Source organism: Felis catus, chromosome B2 (assembly GCF_018350175.1).
Source record: "Felis catus isolate Fca126 chromosome B2, F.catus_Fca126_mat1.0, whole genome shotgun sequence".
Lineage (NCBI taxonomy): Eukaryota > Metazoa > Chordata > Mammalia > Carnivora > Felidae > Felis > Felis catus.
In genome coordinates, this window is record NC_058372.1 from 13,491,369 (window position 1) to 13,513,144 (window position 21,776).

Here is a 21,776-nt window from a genome sequence, read left to right on the forward strand (position 1 = left end):
GCAGTTTGGCTCAGAGAAGTGCTACCACGAACCATACAGGCTCCACAACAACTTCTCCAAAGGGGGACCAGCCTGGAGGGGCCGAAAGCCCCAAGAAAAAATCCCACAACATTGTGTGTCTGGGTTCCTTAAGCGTGTCTCCTGGAAGGGGAGGAACAGAGTCTGTGTGAGGGGATAGCTCGAGGCCCGGCCCTGCCACCGGGTGTAGAGAACGACCAAAGGCCACCTGGGGAAGAAGCGGATGGCCACCAGCCAAGAGGAAGGCCCAGACCTCTTTGGTGGATCTAGAAGCTAGACAGACTCCGACTCATCCAAGTCTGGATTTGGATTTTAGCAGACCTTCCCCTGGTGTTCAAATATTAGGCAAGTGCTTAGGAGAAAGCGAGACTCTCAGAACGAATTCCTGAGCAGGAAACTAAAACAAGCTGTGTGTCCTTCGTGCCCCACACAGGATCAAACCCTGCGGCCTCTGAGGCCCCCACGGGGACCTGCGCTGAGCAGCCAAGGCCTCTCTTCCCAGCCCAACTGTTCACCCCAAAAGGTCCCATCGCTTTCTCCTGCCACCACATCCCACAAATGCCAGGAGCACTCGGGAAGCAAGTGTGACCCAGAGTCGTGGCTGAAGGGATGCGGCTTCCGCGGGTCCAAAGCAGGGGGGTCAGGCCATGGTGTGGTATTCGGAGGCGCCACCCAGGGAACAGAGCTGGGGCGGCCCCGTGCAGATCAGCAGAGACATGCGGCCCAAGGGAAGGACGACACTCGGGGCTAAAACCAGACACGGGGAGGTTCCCCCAATGGGGAAGCCTGATCTGTGGGGCCGGGGCTCCGGCCCTGGGCTTCTGATGGCTGCCGTGCGTGGCCCGTGCGGCCTGGTTTGACCTGGCCCGTCCCGGGACTTGTCCTGACGTCCCACCCCGGGGAAGCCGGGCCCCCAGCGGTCAGCACGGGTGTGTGCACAGGGGCAGACATGCTCGACAGGAAGACGGAGTCTGAGACCCGCCCACCAGCCGCTGCCCTCGACCAGCCACGGGAGCTCGGCTTCCTTCCCTCGACAGGACCAGGCGCGGGGCACCGGGTGGGGGAGGCAAACAGATCCGGTCCCCGTCCCGCAGCGGCTCACCCAGAAAGCCCCCTAATCGGCCGGGCACAGGAGGGCTCCGGGCTTCCCAGCCTCACGCTAACTCCAAGAACAGAGTTGGGAGAAGCACAAAGATGGCGATCTGCCAGCCCCATTAAAGAGAAAACAGGGGAGAAGAGAAAAAGTGCAAAACCAAAAGTGGTTTCAAGGGATTCCGAACATTCTCTTACATAAGAGACGACGGGGTGAGGAGTGGCCCCCAGGCAGGGGACGCGCCCGGAGCTCACCCCGACTTGGCGTCTCCCCACCCCTGGCCGGGGGGAGGCACACACTCTTCGCTGCACCTCTTGTGCCCTTGAGTGAGTCTAGATTCGGCGACGACTTGCCAGCCCCCCGCACACAGACACCCACGATGGCCCCGGGGGTCCCCTCAGCACCATCGGGCACCAGGGGGCCCGGGGCCCCGGGAGGCGCGCTCACCTCGATTTCAGCCGGGGCGGGCTCCTTGCTGAAACACATGTTCATGATATTTCTTGCTGTTCGATAAAAAGTTGTTAAAGACACAGACCTTCCCTGGAAAGAAAACAAAGACGAGAGTAAAAAGCGTGAGAAGCCAAACTGAGCCCCAACCCCACGCGAGGCCGCACCCCTGTCCTGGACCACGGCCGCTGTGTGTCCTGAGCTGACGTGGGCAGGGACCACGGAAGGACGTGCTCTCGGGAGGGTCCTCGGTGCCGACCGCAGGGGAAAGAGGGCCCCTCGGCCTCGCACCAGCAGCAGACGGACCCCTGCCCTGATCCGGCAGAGATGGAGGCCGTGCACCAGGCGGGCCTCGGCACAGGCACACCCGTGACACACAGAAGCACACTTCGCTTTACGGGGAAGGGGGTACGATGCGGGAAGGGCGCAGAACCCCCCAGTTTACCCCACCTGAGGGGCAGGAGGAGGGGCTGGGGGCCAGGGAAGAAACCAGCGGCATCCCAGACCCGCTCGGAGCTGGGGCCGGACCAGGGATGGGAGAGGGCCCGAGAGACACAAACGTCAGGCACCCTCCACACCTGAGAACCAGCCAAACGTGCAGCCTCCTCGAGCAAACCTGGGGAGCAGAAGCGCTCTGCTCGCTCTCTGCCACAGAAGCCACGCACGCACTGCCCCCTCCCACCTCCCGGGGAGCACCTAGCATGCCAGATACCTAGCATCAGGACGGCCAGCATCCTGCCCTCTGCTGCCCCCTGCCCGGCGGTCTCCACAGCGACGTGCTCAAGACGGCTCACGGTTTCGGCCTGGGAATCCCACCGGAGACTCCGTTCTCACCTCCACAGACAGGAGGTTTCGTTTTGCAGAGGCAAGCCTGGTCAGAGCTGTGCTTTTCCTGACCGGGCACGTTTGTCCCTTGGTTGCAGAGATACTCACTGAGCACCTACTGTATACCAGGCCTAGTGCCGGGGGCTGGAGACGGAGCGGCGCTGGAGCGGACTACGTCTCTGGCCTGTGGAACCCCAGCCCTTAGTGAATGAGTGAGTGAGGGCCGTGAGCGCGGGGAGCCAGAAGCAGAGCGGCAGACGTGGCTCTTCCCTAACGTGCACCCCCATAGAGCTAACGGGTTTAGAACAGGTGACAGACCCTTCCGGAGGAAGGAAAGTCAGAGCGATCGGCATGCAAGTTGTGGCATCTGCTTTTGCTCTAGAGCACAGAAAGGGACCGCGTGGGGCGACGGCAAACTTCTCCAGACGTTACAAGGGAAGAACCTACCAGCCAGAGAGACAGGGCTTTGCATCACCCAAAAAGCAGAGCACCTGTAATTCGCAAAAAGGACACCCGGTGCCCAACAGTCAACACCCACGGAGGGCCAAGGGCTTCAGGACGCAACCCCCCCCCCCCCCCAGGCCCTCGCTCGGCACGCACACGGCTGCTGCCGACACCCCCGTGGCCACCACGGCCAGACTGTTGTGATGAACCCTAAAGCTGTCAGTTACAGGGCACGTTTCCAGAAACACTCTACTCAGATTCACCTCATTCTCATAGAATTGACCTTCTTAAATGAAAAATGTGACAAGTAGAAAATATCTCATTTCTGGAGTTGGCTATTCGGAGTCGCCGGATTTAACAAATGGCTTCAGCCGAGAAGAGCTTTTCAAGCAGACACCCGAGGAACACCCAAACATGCGCCTGAATGTATTCCACCTGCCTCCTCTCCCTTATCTCCCAAGGGTAAAAGGGTCCCCGCCCCTCCGCCCAGGGTCTCTGGGGACAGCGCCAGGGGATGAGAACGGGGAACCAGAGCAAAGGAGACTGCGCCCTGATGGGTCTAGTAAGAAAGTTCTACCTAGGCAAGCAGGGCATCTTCTTCCAGAAAGGCGCACAGGACTACAGCCCAGGAGGAAAAGGGAAGTGTGGCACAGGGCAGCCGGAGTGGGGGGGACTTCCCGTGGGCTCAGAAAGGAAAGACCCAGAACCCGGAGAGGAGTCGCAGAAGTCCCAGGCTTCCGGGAGGGAATCGGCGTCGGAAGCCCATGGAGACTCCACCAGGCAGGGCCCCGGGGCAGTGCGGGTGGGGAACGACGGGGACCCACGGCAGCCTGTCAGTGCACCATGAAACTGCCACGCCACTGCCAGGGGGGTTCAGGGGTGGGCACGGCTCGCCACGTGAGGGTCCCAGCTGGGATGTGCCCACCGTGCCAGGTGCCCTGCTCACCCTGGCAGGCAGCCCTCACAGGGACTCCACCCGCCTTTTGGAGGAAGGGACTTCTCAGGACAGCAGGTGCAGCCATGCGATCTGACAGCAGAGGAGAAAACCGTGCGCGCTTCTATCTGCCAGGCTCCTGCCTCCCTCCCGCAAGCCCCCCAGCAACTCCCTGCAGAGGCCTGCGCGGATCGCTTCCCCAGAAGGGACCGGGCAGAGCCAGGGGCTGATGGGCGGCTCAGGATCCAGACAAGGAGGCAAAGGGGCTCCCAGTGCCCCGAGCCCGGGGAGTCCGGCCCGACTGAGCAGCTCCCACCACCTGGAAGGGCTGGGGGCGCTCCGAGGGGCAGACTCGGCCCCGTGGGCGTCTACACCCAAGCCGCTGTGTCCCCGGCACGTGGGTGCCCATGCCCCCTAATGCAAAGGAGATCCAAGGACCTGGAGCCAGCATGGGGCTCACCGGCGGTCACGGCTCACAGGGGTCAGACGTCCCAGGCCTGCATCCCGCCCGCAGCTGCACACACTGCCGTTCCGGGCGCCACCGGAGACCGCAGCCCGGCGCCTCGGGCCCGCACAGCCCCGCCCCGCGGCCAGCCCCCCAGCCCCGCCGGGGGCCCACCTTGTATATGCATTTGTGGAAGTCACTGAGGATGCCCTTGTCCTCCTCCTCCTCTCGAGCCACTTCCTTTTCCTGAGCAAAGAGTCGCCGTCGGCCCGTCTTGAGCTGGGCCTGGCCCACCTCTTTGAGCTTGCTGCGGAAGCCGTTCCTGTGGGCCACGCCATTGATGAGCCCGTTCTTGGGCTCGAAGCGAGGCAGGGGGTGGAACTTGTTGTAGTCATGCTCCGTGTGGCCCTCGAGGGGCCCCTTCCGCTTCTCCAGGATCTCCTTCTCCATCAGCACCTCCTTCTCCAGCCGCCGGTGCTCCTCCGGGGACAGGGAGTCGTAGGACAGCAGGTACTGGCAGTAGGCTTCCTGGAGCTTGGCCAGCCGGTCCTGGGCGGTTTTGGGGATGCGCAGCATGTCCGCCAGTTTGTTCCACTTTTTGAGGTCAGTCACTTGCTGCATGCCGCCCATCTCGTTAATCAGCCGGAAAAAGCAGGCCAGGTCGAGCTCGCAGCCTCCTGGGACGGGGACAAAGCACGGGGACACTCAGTGACAAGGACCACGAACGACACCCTCTTGCTCCAGCTGGTTAAGTCCGGGGCCGCCCGCTAGGTGCCAAGGATGCTGCCGGGCCCTGGGGCCAGAGCGGCGAACGGAATTGGTCCAGGCCTTCAGGGAGCTTAGTGCTTACACGAGGACAATCTGGGAGGCCACGGGGATAAATAAAGCAGGCAGAGGGGCTGGGGAGCTAAGGGGCTGCTGTCTCAGCTGGGATGGTCAGGAGAGGTGTCCCCAGGGAGCTGACAGGTAAGCGGAGGCCCGAATGAAAGGAGAGCTGGCCTGGTGGGTCTGCGGGGAGGAGCATCCCAGGGCGCCCCGCCCCCAGCAGGAGCAGCATGTACCGGGGTACCCCCCCCACCCCCCACCACAAACCCCAAGAGGCAGGTGGAGCCAGGTGAGGAGGCAGGGGCCCGTCCCTGGAGACAGGGACAGGGCCTGGGCTGTGCTGCCCAGCCGCACCCATGTCCCAGCGATCCCCGCAACGGCTGTGACGGCAGAAACCGCACGTGTTGCGCCCGCTGTCGGTTCCCATCTCGTCCACACACGCACAATGACTGGTTTTCCACCCCCTTGACTTCCAGGGCAAGAGGCAGTGTTTGAGAGGGCAGAAAGACGGTCTGACTGTCCCTCAACTCTCTCTCTCATGGCCCACGGCCCCCGAGAGACTGCTTACCTCAGTGTCAGGGTGGGGTGTGGGCTAGTGTTCGATACCCCCCTCGATCAACTCTCAGGACTGTACAAATGCACATCAAAAGCAAATATACTTGAAAAACGCTCATAGAGGGACTATCTATGTGGGGCCTGGAAAGCAACCTCCCTCCAGACAACAGAGGAGGAACAAAACCTTCCAGAATAACCATCCACTGGCTATTAAGGGAGTAAATACGTAACAAAATGCTAGGGAAGTTCAGTAAAAATTAGGTTTTAGGTCTTTGGAGCGTGTGGATAGATTTATAAACAAAGTGAAAGACGCTGAGCTCCTGTGGACTCTGACAGCCTCCTGGGCATCGTGGGACCACGAGGTGGGTGCCCCGGGCAGACTGTGCGGGAACAGGTCCCCCAGCCCATCAGACACCAGGGGAGTCGGCAACTGGAAGGTCATTAGCTCTGCTGGGTGAGATCAGTGAGGAAACTCGCCCTCCTTGGGCAAGAGAGGCCATAAGGCAGAGATGCCATCACTCGCTTCCGGTCTCCAGCTCAAAATGGGGAGGTGTGGGGCCGGCGGCACAGTGCCGGACTTGCAGAGGCGGACAGGGAAGGGAGTCCCCTCCGCCAGCCACAGGCGCTCAGATCACAGGCTGACTGGGGAGGCGGCAATCCATACCTCTGTGTTTTCCTCTATGGAGAGCATAATCCAGCAGCACCTGAAAATTTATATGCTGCTTGGAAATCGTCATTCCACGGACTCCTCACCTGCTACCACTGGGCCCATTTGCAGGGCCGCGAGGCTTCCAAGCGGCCAAGCGCCTCCCTCACCCCTGCTCCCGGAGGCATACCTGCTCCCCCAGGGGCTGGGAACAGAGGCACAAGGAGCTCCTGTACTGGGAGATCCTGGAAAACTGCTTCGAAACTGTTAAGTCCCTTGCCCTGCGAGGCGGCCAAGCTCGGGCCAGTTGAGCACCCCTTTCAGGGATGGGGACAAACAAGGCTTTACGCTGCTGGGCAGCAGCAAAGACTGTAGACACACGCACCGTGGGGACACGTCCACCCAGCCTCAGGCACTGCGTGAAGGAGTCAAGGCCAAGAGAACCTACTCTGGACGAAAGGTTGCTGGCTGTCGTTACGTCACCGGATTCCCCCACCATCCCCGGAAGAACCACGGTCCCCCTTGCACGGGGTGGGGCTCAGACATCTCACCACAGCCCGGAGGGCCTGGTGCTGTTCAGAGGACACGCAGGGCGCAGCCGACACCAAAAGCTCACGCCTGCTCAGCCCGTTCCCACAACCCCGAGTCGGGATTCTCACTCAGGCATCAGTTCCTGCAGGCACCTGCTGAGAAGGTAAGGACGCCTCCCTCGCCTCACCCCTGCAGGGAGCCCTGACGGCCAATCCCTGACACGTCAGTGGCGGTTAAATGGCTCCTTTCCTCACCGCCTTTACAAAATCGGGACCCCCGAAACGGAGGCAGGAACATGCCCATTTCGTAGGTCTGGAGCCGAAAGGGAAAGGGTGTGAGATCTTCCCCAGCCGTCCCCAAAGCAAACCCGGACTCTGCAAACCCAGCCCAACCCAGACAGAGGGTGAGAATCCCAGAGGGACGAGCAGCTTTCTGGGAGGAAGAGGGACCCGGGACATGGGGGGGGGCCTGTACGTGGGCTCTGCGGGGCATGGCCCTGCAGCTGCCGGGACACGTGCTCGCACGGGGAGCCACCGAGGTGAGCTCTGCAGTGGGTTCAGCCCTCAGGAGAACCTCAAACCCGTCCCCCGATCTGTGGCCTCTGACAAGGCCCTGCCCGATCACCGGAGACAGGGATGTGCAAGGAAAGAGGAGGAGGACAGAGAGAAAACAGGCTGACCTGTGTCACCCAAACGTGCACGTGTTCAAGCCCGAGTTCCCAGTGCCTCAGACAGGGGACTGCATTTAGAAACGGGGTCTTGAAGGAGACGAGTGGGGTGAAATGAGGTGTCTGGGCGGGTCCTCAGCCAGTGTGACCGATGTCCTTACGACCAGAGAACAGGCCACCAGGGACGGGACGGGCGCACAGAGGGCGGCCCGGGGGGCGGCCCGGGGCCGGGGGCGCCTCACCTATGAGCGGGAGCTCGTCCATGGTGATGCCCTGAGATCTGAGGTGCTTCTTGATGCAGGCCAGCCGCTGCACGTTGGGGCCCCAGCGCCGGCCCAGCTTGTGGATGTGCTGAATCTGCGTGACAAACCGCATCTCGTCGTTGAGCTTGCACTCGGGCCGCCAGTCCGGAGGCGGGATCACCCTGCACATGCCGTACTTCTCCACCTGAGCGCGGACCGACTCGATGTAGACGAGCGGGTCGTGGAACTCCTTGGCGGACGGCCTGAGCACGGGGATCTCGTCCATGGCCGCCCAGCCGGCCCGGCCGCCCCCCTTGTCGGGCTTGGCCGCCGCCTCGTGCGGCTTGTGCAAGGGCTCCGTTTGCGAGGTAGAACGATTTTCACAGGAGGCGCCGTCCGACTTGCCGTGTGCTTGTCTGCCCGGCGTGCTCTTGCCGGCCGCGGCCCGCTTCGGCCGGCTCCTCTCCGAGCTCCGCTCGGGCACCTCCTTCTTGGCGTGGCCGGGCGGCGGGGCTCTCTCCGCGGGGGCCGGGGCCGCGGGGACCGCCGCGGCCGCCTTCCTGCCGGGGGCTTCGGCGCAGCCGGCCGACCCTTTCATCTTCTTGGGGGGCGACTGCGGCTTCTCGGGCTGCTGGGCCTCCTCCAGTCTCCTCTTGGAGTTCCGCAGCCCCTCCCTCAGCTGCCGCCCCCCCACCTCCTTAGTGCATGACTTTGGGTTCAACCTGCCACTGACCTTGAGGCCATTGACGGCGTGCCCGGTGGACTTGGACGCCCCCCCGAGGGATAGCACCTGTTTGCGGGTTTTTGCATTGCTACTTTCGGTTTTCCCTGAGATTGTGTGGTTGACGGCGGAACTGGGCTTGTGGGGATTGGGTTTGGTTTCCTTGACCAGTTCTCTCTTGGCTTTGGTGTATGTGACAGTCCCCTTAGTCACCGTTGCAGTGTACTTCACAGTTTTGGACGGTGAAGGTCTGACTTCGCGCATCTTTTTGGCACCGGTCGCACTTGTACCCAGAGATGACGACATTCGAGTGACTCCGTTTACCTTCGAAACCTGGGAGGCGGCAGAGGTAGAGGGGGAGAGGCGAGAAGAGCAGAATTAGTAACCTTTCCAAGAGGGTGACCTCGCGGCACGCGGTGACGAAACCCAGCTGGCCGCCGGCCCTCGCGAAGGGGGAGGTGCGGGGCCGTCGTCAAATACCGTACGCGGCCGTGAACTGAAGACAGAGAGACTCCGGTTCAGACACAGGCCTATCCTCCTACACAAACACACGTGGCCCGACCCGAGTGCCCGCGGCCCGGATTCCGGGGCCTATTTTCACATGCATGTTAGGTGGCTCTTCCAGAAAATCAAGGTTGCACCATGACCACCTGTCCACTCGCCTCCCAGTCACCTGTCACAGGTTAAGGACACTTACAGGAGCAAATCCCTGCCCATTTAGGGGAAGAGGGGACGGACGGACACAGGGACACACACACACACACACACACACACACACACACACACACACACACCCCTGTTCCGAGAAAAGACGTGCTCGCCACTCTGCTCCACGGAACAGCATGCTCTGCCCACAGAATTTTTAAATCTACGTGCTAAAAAAGGAAAGATACAAAAATACCACAAAAAGAAAAGAACAAGCACACTCATGTGGCCCGGCTCCCGTGCAGGTCGCAGGCCAAGCCCAGACACGTGACTGCCAGCCCCTGGCATCCGTCTGCCCCGTCACCTTTGACACTGGGCCCCGGGGACCGCCTCGCCGGACGCACCTGACCTCTTCCACGAAGCGAAAGATGCCAGTCCCTCCTCTGCATGGGCAGAGCTGGCTTCCCCACCCTCGACAGAACCTCCACATCCGGTTAGAACCTGTCTCAGCCGGCTCGCAACTTGGACACCACAGGAATTCTGTGACACATAAAAGTCCCCCTTGTCGGGGCGTCCGGGTGGCTCAATCAAGCGTCTGACTTTGGCTCGGGTCACGATCTCACAGTTTGTGACTTCCAGCCCCGTGTCGGGCTCTGTGCTGACAGCTCAGGGCCTGCGGCCTGCTTCGGATTCTGTGTCTCCCTCTCCCTCTGTCCCTCCCTCCTGCTTGTGCACTCGCTCTCTTGCTCTCAAAAATAAACAAACACACACTAAAAAAAAATAAAGACACCCTTGCTTATAAAGGGAAACCAGAGAGTGACGGGTGCACACTGGAAATGCGAAACTTCCAGAGAATGATGAAGGCCCAGCCAGAAGCCACTGCTGGGTGCACTGCTCTGTGACCATCACGTCACAGCCCTGTTTGCTGCGGCTGCTGCTGGCCTCTGACAGGTCACTAACATCTTGGGCATCGATGTCTCATCTGCACCAAGAGTTCAAAACGGGGACTCCCAGGTTCCATAAGCACCCCCACCCCCAAAAGAGGCCAACTAGAAATCACACAATCAGCAGGAAACGGAACAACCACAGCCATTGCTTCTCACCGGTAACCCCCACGAGGAGGTGACTGGATAGAAGGAGCCTGCGTTCCCAGGTCAGAGAAGCTGACCGACCAGCTGTGGTCACGCAGGAGCGCATCCTCCCGTCACAGCACAAAGGCCGTGTGTTCCCAATCAGCCCCCAGTGCTCCCACGGGAATCAGGTTCCCCAGGACAGGGCCCGAGTCTGTCTGAGTGACCTCTACACTACGTCCAGGGAAATGCACTCAGCCCAAGTGGGGAAAAACAAACACAAAACCAGAACTTTCCCATCAGTGACTCTCAGAACCCGTAGATCACCGGGCCCCACCCCCGGGGTTTCCTAGACCACTAGGTCTGGGATGGGGCCCGAGAATTTGAATTTCTAACATGGTCCCAGGTGATGCTGACGCCGAGGCAGGAACATACTTTAAGAACTGAAACAAACCATCGGTAGAAGATTCTGGAAACAGAGAAAGAAGGGTATTTCTCTATGTGCCACCAGTTACACACAGTGCAATCAAAGCCATAACATCTTGGTAAGAGGCTGTGTTCCAGAAGCCAAGCCTGGGGCATTCAGGGAACCAGGTTTCTGGTGAGGCAACCTGGACCTCTGGACTCCAGGCCCCACATGGGAGGCCGCGGGGCAGGCCCAGGACTTATGGTCAGGTCCACCACTGCCCACCACCCTACAGAGAGTACAGAGAGGCAGGACTGACCAGATCAGGTGGGGGAGAGAAGAGTGTGGAATGAAGAAATGGAAAATTAAAACAAAACAGCGAACAGCCTGGCAACAAGAAGTTAAAAATAAATGTATACAACCGGGGGTGGGTGAAACTTCCCAAGGTGGGCACCACTCCTACCTGGAATAAAAGGTAAAGTGAGGGACACAACGATCTCTAGTTTTCCATGGTGTTTTTCAAATGCTTTCATTAGCTCAAACCAAAACGAGCCACTTAGGATAAAACCAGAAACAGCATATACATAGTCCTGCTGTGGCTCGGAGAAACTTTTCCGTCATCGAGACAGAGAGAGACCTCAGGGATCCAGCACCTTCAGAGAAGGATTCCTCTGCCCAGAAAATAGAAGACGCACCCGTTAGGCCTTTGATCTCTCCTGAACCACTGAGAGGACGGCCTGTTCCAACTCTTCACCCAGCTCAAAATAAAGCTGATTCTGCAGCCTAACCGCCCCGACCCTCCACCCGGACTCTGATCTGATCAGTGCGGGCGGGAGCCCAACAGCTCAGTGTTCCTGTAACGATTCTGGCCCTGCTCCTGCCCAGTATTAGGGTTCACCCAGGGGAGACTGGAGAGCCAGAGTCAGAGTCTCTCAGACTCTACATCCAAAAAAAAAAAGACAAAAAAAAGCACAGGGGCCTTGAATGCATCCATTCTGCCCCCTTGGGGGCACCTGATGGCCTCTCCTGCTGTGCTAGGTTATGGGGAGGTACATTTTCCACAGGGCAGAATTCTAGAGAGGTATTTCACCGTCTTCAATGGCAAAAAGAATCCCCCCTTCTTGTTTACGTATTTCCGTAAACTTTAACATGGGTGGCTCCTGCCAAGATGTGCAGTGAACTGCCCTGGCCAACCAGAAGAGCGAGCTCCTCTGTTCCTTTGCTTCCTCACCATGCTTACAGTCCCCTTCAAAAGCCACTGCCCAAACCCTATGCGTGCAGGTCCACACATCACAAGCTCAAAGACTAAATGCATCAACCTCACAACTCACTGAACTCAATGAACCTGATTGAGAAATCACCTACGGAGACGGGAAAGGACATGTCTCGTTGACCGTATTTCTTCCTCCCACCCAGCCCACCTGTGTTCCGCCTACAGCAGAGGTCACGTTCTCCCAACCCAGGAACCCACCTGTCCGCACACACATGCCTATTCCTTGGCCCGTCCTGGTCTTTCGGGGTCCAGTGCTCAACTGTTACCAAAGAAAGCAAAGGAATGGTGGTGGAAGGTATTGTTTTACCTTGCCTTGGAGGGTTTCCTCCCACCCACCACCTTATCAAAAAAGGGCAAACACTGAGTTTGAGCTTAACAAAATACCCAGGTCACTCAGCCAGCTCACGGATGTCACTGTGCACACCTGAGGAAGTACTTACCCAGAGCACGTGAGAAAGAGGTCACTTAGCTCACTGGAGGCCTAACGCAACGTGCTGCACGCAGCAGAACCTTCCAAGGTGCAAGAGAAACACTGCGGTTGAATAACTACAGCTCTCCAAGCTGTTCCTTCTCTGGGCTCTGGCAGGGACTTCTGCCTTTGCGTCCCTCTCCCCCTAAACCCACCTAGCTCTGCAGGAGGTGGGATGTCTGCAGCCTGTTCTCCCTGGCCCACCACCATAGCTCAAGCTCCTCCAGGCCCACAGCCATGAGGTTTCATGGCAAAGAAGTCCGAGCCAAGTTCACAACCAGGAATCCTGTCGTCAAGCTCCTGTTCCCCACCAGAGGGAGCTGCTGAGTCGGGAGCCTCTGCTCATCCTTTCAGAGCTGGGAGGCTGGGGACAGCCCACTTGGACTTTAAGACTTGGATTAAAAACAAAGAGCCTGAGATGAACAGAACTGCACCAGGCAGGCGGAGGGGAAGGCCTCCTGGTGCAGCAGACCCCTTCGTGAGAGAAAGGGTAAGACCCTAGTTAATGAGCGCAGGACCCTCCCAACAAAAAGGCAAGGCTGGGTTCTGGTAGGAGCCCCCAACCCTTTGAGAGCACCTGCTCCCACACTACAGGTGACCTAATGGAGTCCTTAATACCGTGCCACCAACACCTGCAAATCCAACTACAAGCACGACCCACTGAGCGGCACGGCTGAAACCCTGAACGTCTTACAGCGCAGGCGATTTTCTGACCTTCTCTCTGGATGTTCCTATTTTCCAGAACTTTAAAAAACAAAACTACTCCTGATTCTTTAATCGAATTTAAACCCCCTCTTTGAATCTTTGAGGCCAACATATTTGCAGCAACCCCCGTACAGCTTATTGTGAGGACCCAACCTCCAAAGGGAACAACGGAGCCCAGCAGATCTTCCTGCCAAACATGCCCGCGGGCTGCCTGTAGGAGGCGATCGTTTCTTTCACACTGTGGCTCAGCCTCAGCACGATAAATGAGGACAGTGACCGCGAGTGGTGTGGCCCAACAATCCACATCGTGGCTTACCAACCTCACAACATCTACAAAAGCGAACACCTCCTCACGAGGCTCTTGGAGACCAACTTTTTTTTTTTTTTTTAATGTTTATTTTTGAGGGAGAGAGAGTGAGCACGAGCAGGGGAAGGGCAGAGAGGCAGAGAGAGAGAGACAGATACCCAGAATCCCCAGCAGGCTCCAGGTTCTGAGCTGTCAGCACAGAGCCAGCTGCCGGGCTCGAACTCACCGTGACCTGAGCCAAAGTCAGAGATGCTTAACTGATTAACTGACTGAGCCACCCAGGTGCCCTGAAACCACCATTATAAAACGCTCTCTAGGTGCATAAGGTTCTTTGGTTTTACCGTCCTGCGTGTGCTAGTCTTTTACTGCATTTAAGCTGAACTGCTAGGTGGAGGAACCGAAGAGGAAAACATCAGCTGCTCCTGTGTCCAACACTCCGCACACGTCCAAATCATCCTGCCAGTGGCCCTGACAATCCCAGGGCAGTCACACACGCATGACGGACACCGTGCTTCTGGTATCACAAAGGCGAGAGAAGCCTGGCAAGGCCCCTCACGCTGAGACACAGCCACGGGGGAGGTTATTCCTGGGCTCCGAGGAAGCGCAGCGAGCACATGACATTGTGCAAGGTAACGGGAAAGGGGCCGTTTCAGTACAAAGGGCAAGTGAGTTAGCAGAGGGTGCCTCCGACCACATCAGAGCAAACAGGGTCAAGTCCCTGGGGAGCGGCACCTCAACACCACACCCCACACCTCCCACCACCGCTTGACACGATTCACATTCACCCTCTTCTTTTGGGGCGAACCTGAAGAAGTTAATCCTATTTAAAATTAAAGACCCGCATATCCTCTGGCCCCAATCTTTTCTGCAGGTGAAAGATGAAAAGGTCAGATTCTAGTCATTTCCATCAGGCAGTTACAAAGGAATCTACAACTTGCTTTCACTGACCTTATTTTCTCTGTATTTTAAACACTGGGATGTGGCAGCTTCTAATTCGTCCTTTTGTTTATCCCAGTATCACGGGGTGGGGGTGGGGGTGGGGGTGTCAGCGTGACTGCGCCCAAATGAACAACAGGGCCCGGGAGCGTTAAAGATCTTAAATTTCGGTGGAGGTCCTGGTTAGTGCCAAACAGGAACTGGAGAGCTGGCGCCCTGGGCCAGACAGAGAAGGCCGAGGAGACAGAGGAGGAGGGGAAGGGGCAGGGGAAGGGGTGGGGGGAAGAGAGCCCTGAGCGCTGCCCGCGGACACCCCACCTGCAAAGACTGACCCGAGCCAAGCACGAGAGCCGGGTCTCTGCAGTCGCCGGGTGACAGGAGGCTGCTCTGCACGGGGACCCGGACCTCTCACTCCCAGGCCGCACAGCGAGACGGGCCACGCACGCAGGCCGGGGAGCCAGGGCGCGGGGTCCTCTCTGCTCCCCCAGCTCCTCCCGCCAGCTGGGCCAATTCCTAGCGTTCAGCTACAAAGAGAAGTCCCGAGCCGAGGGGCACGAGCTGACAGCTGAAGACGAGCTGTGACCAACGGACACCAGAGGGGTCCGCCCCCCAGCCCCATTCGAGAAGGGGCGAGTGTGTGTGCCCGCGTGTGCACGCGCGGTCACGCATCTGTGTGACCTTCAGTCCTGCCCCACAGGTGGGAGCCCCCCTTACTCCGGGACCCTTTTTAATTCTTCTCTTTCACAAGCGAAACACCTGTAGGAGAATCCCATCAGAGCGCGTATCAGGCTGTCCGGTCTGGGAATGGAGGGGAGAGAACGAGCCACAGACACAGGGACGGCGGTGCCTCCGGCTGCAAACCGGGAGCCCAGCGCTGACCCCGCGGGCTAATTCCACCGTCGCGCCCAGTTGTGGTCTCTGCGAAAACCGTGACGCCTGGGTCTCAGAAGACGGGCCAATGTTTAAAATATGCCGCGACTACTTATTCAGTCTCGAGGTAACACGGCCGAGGATGAAGACACAGGTACGCGAGAACCCTGCCTGGAAAAGCCACGAAGATTCTCACCCTGCTCACCTCACCAAGACTGGGGCGCCTGGGTGGCGCAGTCAGTTAAGTGTCTGACCTTGATTCTGGCTCAAGTCATGATCTTCACAGTTGTGAGGTCAAGCCCTAGGTCCTCGGGGTCTGAGTGTGGAGCCTGCTTAAGGTTCTCTCTCGCGCTCTCTCTGCCCCTCCCCTGATCCCACTCTCTTAGAAATTAACATTAAAAACAATGTTTTAAGCCCCAAAGTACCTTTAAAAAAACAAAAAAACTAAGGTTAAAACTACACACACACACACACACACACACACACACACACACACACACAATCTCTCTCTCTCTCTCTCTCTCTCCCCATGCATGCATGCAAATACACATATTCAGAGAAACTATTCTAACATCATGAACAATGAGAAAGGCCCAGGCGCCTGGGTGGCTCAGTTGGTTAAACATCTGACTTCAGCTCAGGTCATGACCTCGTGGTTCATCAGGAGTTCAAGCCCCACATCAGGCTCTGTGCCAGCAGCTCGGAGCCTGCTTTGGATTCTGGGTCTCCCTCTCTCTTTCTGCCCCTTCCCCTCCCTCCCTCCCTCCTTCCCTCTCTGTCTCAAAAATACACATTAAAGAAAAATTTACAAAAAACATTAAAAAGAATGAGAAAGGACACGCGTAAAGAACAGGGCCACAGGGGCACCTGCGTGGCTCAGTCACTTAAGCGTCTGACTCTTGATTTTCAGTTTAGGTCATGATCTCTCAGTTCCTGGGATCAAAACCTGAGTCGGGCTCTGCACTGACGGTGTGGAGCCTGCTTGGGATTCTCTCTCTTCCCCTCCCCTGCTCGCTTGCACTCTCGCAAAATAAAAACAGCTCCACAAGGGGAGGGATTACAGTATGTTCCCACCATCTCTTAGTAATTCTAGAACACGGCAGGTCAGGAGATCTCTCTGGCCCACACATACCTGGCCCCGACTCCATCCATTCTGCAGAAAAGGTTAGCTGTGTGTCACAAGGAGGAGATCTGTGATCCCCATGGCTCCCTGACTTTAAAATGCAGTGAGAACAGGAGCGAGGGGTCAGTGACAAGCCACTGACCCGGGTGACACAGCCCTTCACCGTGTGCCTTCCTCCAGGCTGTGCCTTCCGGGGGTCCCGGGAAATCACTGTCCAAGGACGGAACACTGTGACAATGACAATGGCAGACCCTGAGGCCATTCTTCAGAGTTTCCCAACAGGATCCGTGTTATCTAACGCGACCTCGAGCAGGGGGCAGTGGGGGCTGGAGAACAATGTGACCCGCGAGCTGCGATCCTGAGGTGCAGGTTGACGTGTGCGGGGTGAACCGCCCCCGGGCACACAGGGACTGCTCGGTGGTGCGTGTGCCCGTGCCCGCCTCCTGCCCCCAAGTCCTGGCGGAGATGCTAACTTGTCACGTTAAGAACGACAGAGAAGCGGTCCAGGACTGTCCCCTGACAGCGCGAGGCAGTTTGCGGGCCTGTCTTCAAGGTACAGCTTCTCCAGGCTTGAGAGGACGACCGAGCTCAGAGCCACCGGGCGCCAGGACACAGGGGTGGAGGAGGGGCAGTGAAGGCGACAAGTCGCTTTGCCCAGCCAACAGGCGCCAACACACCCAATCCACCAGAGGGAGGCGCCTGGAGTCTGGAGCAGGTTCCAGAGCCGCTCCCACCAGAGGCCTGCCCACCCAGCACCTCTGTGCCAACACCGTGCTTCCCTCCCCAGCTCACCTCTGGCCGTCACCCTCCTGGCTTCCTGAGCCCTCTAGGTACGGATTTCTCGAGGCGACCACTCCCACGTCCCCTTCAGTTAAGATGGTGACACGGGGACACGGCACCTGGCGGGCAGGCCCCGTCCGGGCCGGAGCGGGGTCACCTGTGCGGCAAGGCCGGGTTTACCTGCTTCCGTAAGTCCTGAGCCGACCGATGCAGAGGGGGGTGGTGGTGGTTAGCAGCGAGCCCCTTGGCCGAGGAACCCGTGGAGGTGGCCGCTGGGGGCGGGGCCGCTGACGCCTGTTCCCTCCGGCTGTCAGTCCGGTGGTCGCTGTGCTTCTCCTTCCCGGGAGTGGCTTCTTTGCTTTTGTGTTTTTGAACAGGTTCTTTCTCCCGCGGAGACCTGCTGGAACCATTGAAAACTAGGAAGGAAAGAGGGACAATGAGGTCACCACATTAGATTCTGCCACCCTCCAGCATCAATGCCCGGAAGCCAGGGAGAAAGCCAAGTCCCCGTAACTCGAGCCACCCCAAGACCACAACACCATCTCCACCGCCACAGCCTAAACTACGGGAACGGTCCTAGGCCCCGGGACAAAAACCATTATAAAGCATACCCAAAGAATTATTTGCTTTGGTTGAAAAGACTGAAAAAAATCTATTTTTAAAAAATCCCTACCAAAACAAAACAAAACAAAAACCCAGAGGCCCTCAGAACATCAACATCACACGTTTAAAAAAAAAGAAATGAGGGGCGCCTGGGTGGCGCAGTCGGTTAAGCGTCCGACTTCAGCCAGGTCACGATCTCTCGGTCCGTGAGTTCGAGCCCCGCGTCAGGCTCTGGGCTGATGGCTCAGAGCCTGGAGCCTGTTTCCGATTCTGTGTCTCCCTCTCTCTCTGCCCCTCCCCCGTTCATGTTCTGTCTCTCTCTGTCCCAAAAATAAATAAACGTTGAAAAAAAAGAAATGAACACACAGTCAACATCCCAAGAACAGAACCACGTAGTGTGTGAAGATACGGGGCATATGGAATGAAGTCGTATCTTCTCCAATTTAAAGGTACGCATTCTAGGGCGCCTCAGTCAGCTAAGCGTCCGACTTCATCTCAGGTCATGATCTCGCGGTTTGTGAGTTCGAGCCCCACGTCGGGCTCTGCGCTGACAGCTCGGACCCTGGAACCTGCTTTGGATTCCGGGTCTGTCTGTCTGTCTGTCTCTCTCAAAAATAAACATAAAAATAAACATAAAAATAAACATACAAACAAATAAACAAAGTTGCGCATTCTGAGACTGAAGATCTGCTCACTATCCCGTCGGTGACCAGAGAAGCGAGAGAGGGCAACAGAGCCGGACCTGTTTCTCTTCCAGAAGCCCTAACAGCAGGAACAGCCAATGCATTTCACGCTTGCCACAAGCCAGGTGAGCCGGCTACGGCAGTGAGGCACGCTCACTGCCTTTACGTCCAAAGGGACAGGCAACACGGCGTCAGGCCCATTTTACAGGTAAGGTGGAGAAGGAGTCATGCTGCCCGTCGCCAGCACCGGCAGGCTGGCCTGCCTCCCAAGCTCACCGCCTCCCCGGTCCCCAAGCATGTGCCATGATGCCACCCACCCAGGCAATTCCAAAGAGAACAGCAACGCTCAGCAACTTGACGGTCAATTCTGTTCCTGCCAGGAGTTCCTTTTTCCACATTACAGCTGGGGCTTGTGAGCCCGGACCCGGTGGGGGGGGGGGGGGGGGTCTGGCCCCTCTCCACGGAATACAATGAGCTTTTACCATCTGCCCCTCCCACAGCACAGGCCTCCCCTGCCCTCAAACCATCCGGGCAATATTGGCCTGTGTCCTCAGGGAAGGAGAGGGAAGAGACTCCCCACAGGCTCTGGCAGAACAGACCACATGGAGCCCTTGCAGCGCAGCCAGTGCTCATTTTAGAAAGGCTCCTGACAGACGGGGGCGGGCGGGCCTGAAAGGTCTCCACGCGACCCCCCCCCCCCAGGCACCTCCTCTCCAGGCCATGCCCACCCAGGCAGCTGTAAGTCAACGCCTCCTTGGAGCGGAAGTCTCTTCCCGCGGGGGCGCGAAGAAGTCACACTCACCTCCACCCACAGCCCTTTCCGAGGGCTCAAAACCAACTAAGCCTCTCTTCCGAGGATAGCAGCCTCCAAACGTGTGCCCACAGCTCCGTACGCCTTCTCTCTCACCTCTGTCAATTACTTTCATGCCACAGAGGTGAAAAATATTTTCCTCTTATCTGCCATTGGCTTTCCTAGCTCTTGTGATGCTGCATCTGCTAACCCATTTTTCTTGTTTAAAGTCTGTCTCAGCTTCTGTGCTTAGAAAGCCTGCCCGTGTTCTCAAATGCGAAGATATTCTTCCACTGGTCTTCCTAATTCTTTCTTATTTATTTATTGAGAGAGAGGGACAGGGAGGGGGAAGGGGGGGGGGGAGAGAGAGAGAGAGAGAGAGAGAGAGAGAGAGAGAGAGAGAGAGATCATGCGAGGCGGAGAGAGAACCCCAAGCACTGTCTCACTGAGAGTGCAGAGCTGGATGCGGGGCTCGAACCCAGGAACCATGAGATCATGACCTGAGCTGAAAAACCGAGTCAGACACTCAATCGACTGAGCCACCAGACGCCCCATCCTCCTGATAATTGACTGAATTGCTTACATGGACTTCTTTGGTCCACTTGTTACCACCCCAGATACGGTCTAACAGATTTACATGTTCCGTGCCTGGACTGGATGTGAATCTCGATCTGGAAAGTTCCTCCCAGCACCAGTGACTGACTACATGTTCTCAAGAGATTTTCAATACCGCAGTGAAAGAGCTCGCCGCGTCAAAATATGGTACGCGATCTGGCGTCATGGAAAGTTCCAGTGGGTACTCTCGGTTACAGGGAAAACGGAGAGCTTCAAATGGTTGGCATTTATTCTAAGTGTAAGTAACTGCACTCCGTCAGAGCCCATCAATCACACCAAGCTGGCAGGATCCGTGCTTACTTTCAAGACAAATTAAAAGCAACATCCGTAAGAAGTCATACTTCAGTGTGATTAAAACACAAGTGAGGAACATGAATCTGGGCATTTCTTGACCGTTCACCCATTTTCTAAAGCAGTGAACACAGATAGCTCCTTTATGGAAACACAGCACAGGAAGCTGGTTTTTTGTCTTTTTGGTTTTTGTTTTAAGTCCCAAATATTCCATACCCTTCCATGCTTTGTTACTGAAGAAGTACCAGTTCTGTCATTACTTCCCTCTGTTTGGTTAGAACGATTTTCTTCCGTGGCTTCGTCCCCTTTCCTAACACTGCATCATGGCAACTCCACTCCCAGCACTGCCATTTGCACCCAGGCAAGTTACTGACTCCTCAGTTTCCCCATCTGTAGACCGGGGATAAATGGGCATTCCTGCACAGAGGTTTGCAAAACCTCATCGCTGCATGTTCAGAAGGACCATCTCAGACGGCTAGGAAATCGGCCTGTGGCAAGACCGCCTCTGGCCTCCCTGCTGAAGGGAGGTGCGGCATGAAGAAGGCTTCCATACAGGTAACTGTCCGGCCTGTGCACATTTCTGTCTCTTGGGGGAAAAGACGCGTGGCTGATGCCCTGCCCGTGCAAGAAGGAATAGATGCTGAAAACACAGCCCACATTTTCTACGAGCTTCATGAGTGACTTCACCCCTGGGGGAACCGGAGACCCTTTCAGGGCACCCTCCCAGGTCACAACTATTTTCGTAATTACACCAAGATACTATTTGCCCTTCTCACTGTGTTGATTGCATTAACGGAACAAAACAAAGGTGGATTTAGCATCAGGGAAATGCTAATCAAAACCACCACGAGACAACAACCGTTTCACACCCACCAGGATGGCTATCCTCAAAAGACAGATAATGGAGAGTCCTGGGGAGGATGCGGAGAAATTCTAACCCTCATGTAGTGCTGGTGGGAATGCAAAATGTTGCAGCCGCTTTGGGAAACAGGCCAGAAGTTCCTCAAAAAGGGAAGCAGGGTTACCGTGACAATTCCACTTGCTGGTATGTACACAAAATACAGAAAAAATAGGTCCACATTTGTGTGGCTCAGTTGGTTCAGCCACTGACTCTGGATCTTGGCTCAGGTCATGATCTCAGGGTTCATGAGTTCGAGCCCTGCACCGGGCTCTGCACTGACCGTGTGGAGCCTGCTGGGGATTCTCTCTGTTCTTCCTCCACTTGTGCTCTTTCTCAAAGCAAATAAACTTAAAACATTTTTTAAATTTTGTTTCTTAATGTTTATTTCTGAAACAGAGACAGAGCATGAGTGGGGCAGGGTCAGAGAGAGAGGGGGACCCAGAATCCGAAGCAGGCTCCAGCTCCGAGCTGTCAGCACAGAGCCCGACGTGGGGTTCGAACTCACAGACCGCGAGATCATGACCCGAGCCGAAGTCGGACGCTCAACCGACTGAGCCACCCAGGTGCCCCAAACTTAAAACATTTTTTAAAAAAACAGTTCCACATAAAAACTTGCATACAAATGTCTGAGGGGGAATAAATACTAATAATTAAGAACTGTAGGGGAAACCCAAAGGTTCACCGATTGGTATGTAGATAAGCCAAACGGGGTATCATCCATCCAATAAAAGGAGTCAAGTACCCACACGTGCACAAGTGCAAAGAGATCTTGAAAACACCGATAAATTGAAGAAATTAATGACAGGTTCCATACTGTAGGAGCCCATTCATACGAAACGTCCAGAAGAGACCAACACAGAGAGACAGAGAGTAGATTAGCAGGCTGGGGGTGGGGGTGGGGGTGGGGGTGGGGGTG

At 57.0% G+C, this 21,776-nt stretch overlaps 1 protein-coding gene across 8 annotated transcripts in view; it reads right to left on the reverse strand.

Annotated features, from left to right (window-relative positions):
• JARID2 (jumonji and AT-rich interaction domain containing 2) overlaps window positions 1–21,776 on the reverse strand; it is a 274,188-nt gene that overhangs the window by 17,495 nt on the left and 234,917 nt on the right. For all 8 annotated transcript variants that reach the window (XM_023253662.2, XM_045057089.1, XM_023253664.2 and 5 more), the window contains 4 exons: window positions 17,158–17,393; window positions 7,673–8,726; window positions 4,381–4,883; window positions 1,559–1,651 (listed from right to left, as the gene is read on the reverse strand). In XM_023253662.2, the coding sequence (XP_023109430.2) occupies window positions 1,559–1,651; window positions 4,381–4,883; window positions 7,673–8,726; window positions 17,158–17,393 (1,886 nt within the window). The remainder of the gene's footprint in view (window positions 1–1,558; window positions 1,652–4,380; window positions 4,884–7,672; window positions 8,727–17,157; window positions 17,394–21,776) is intronic.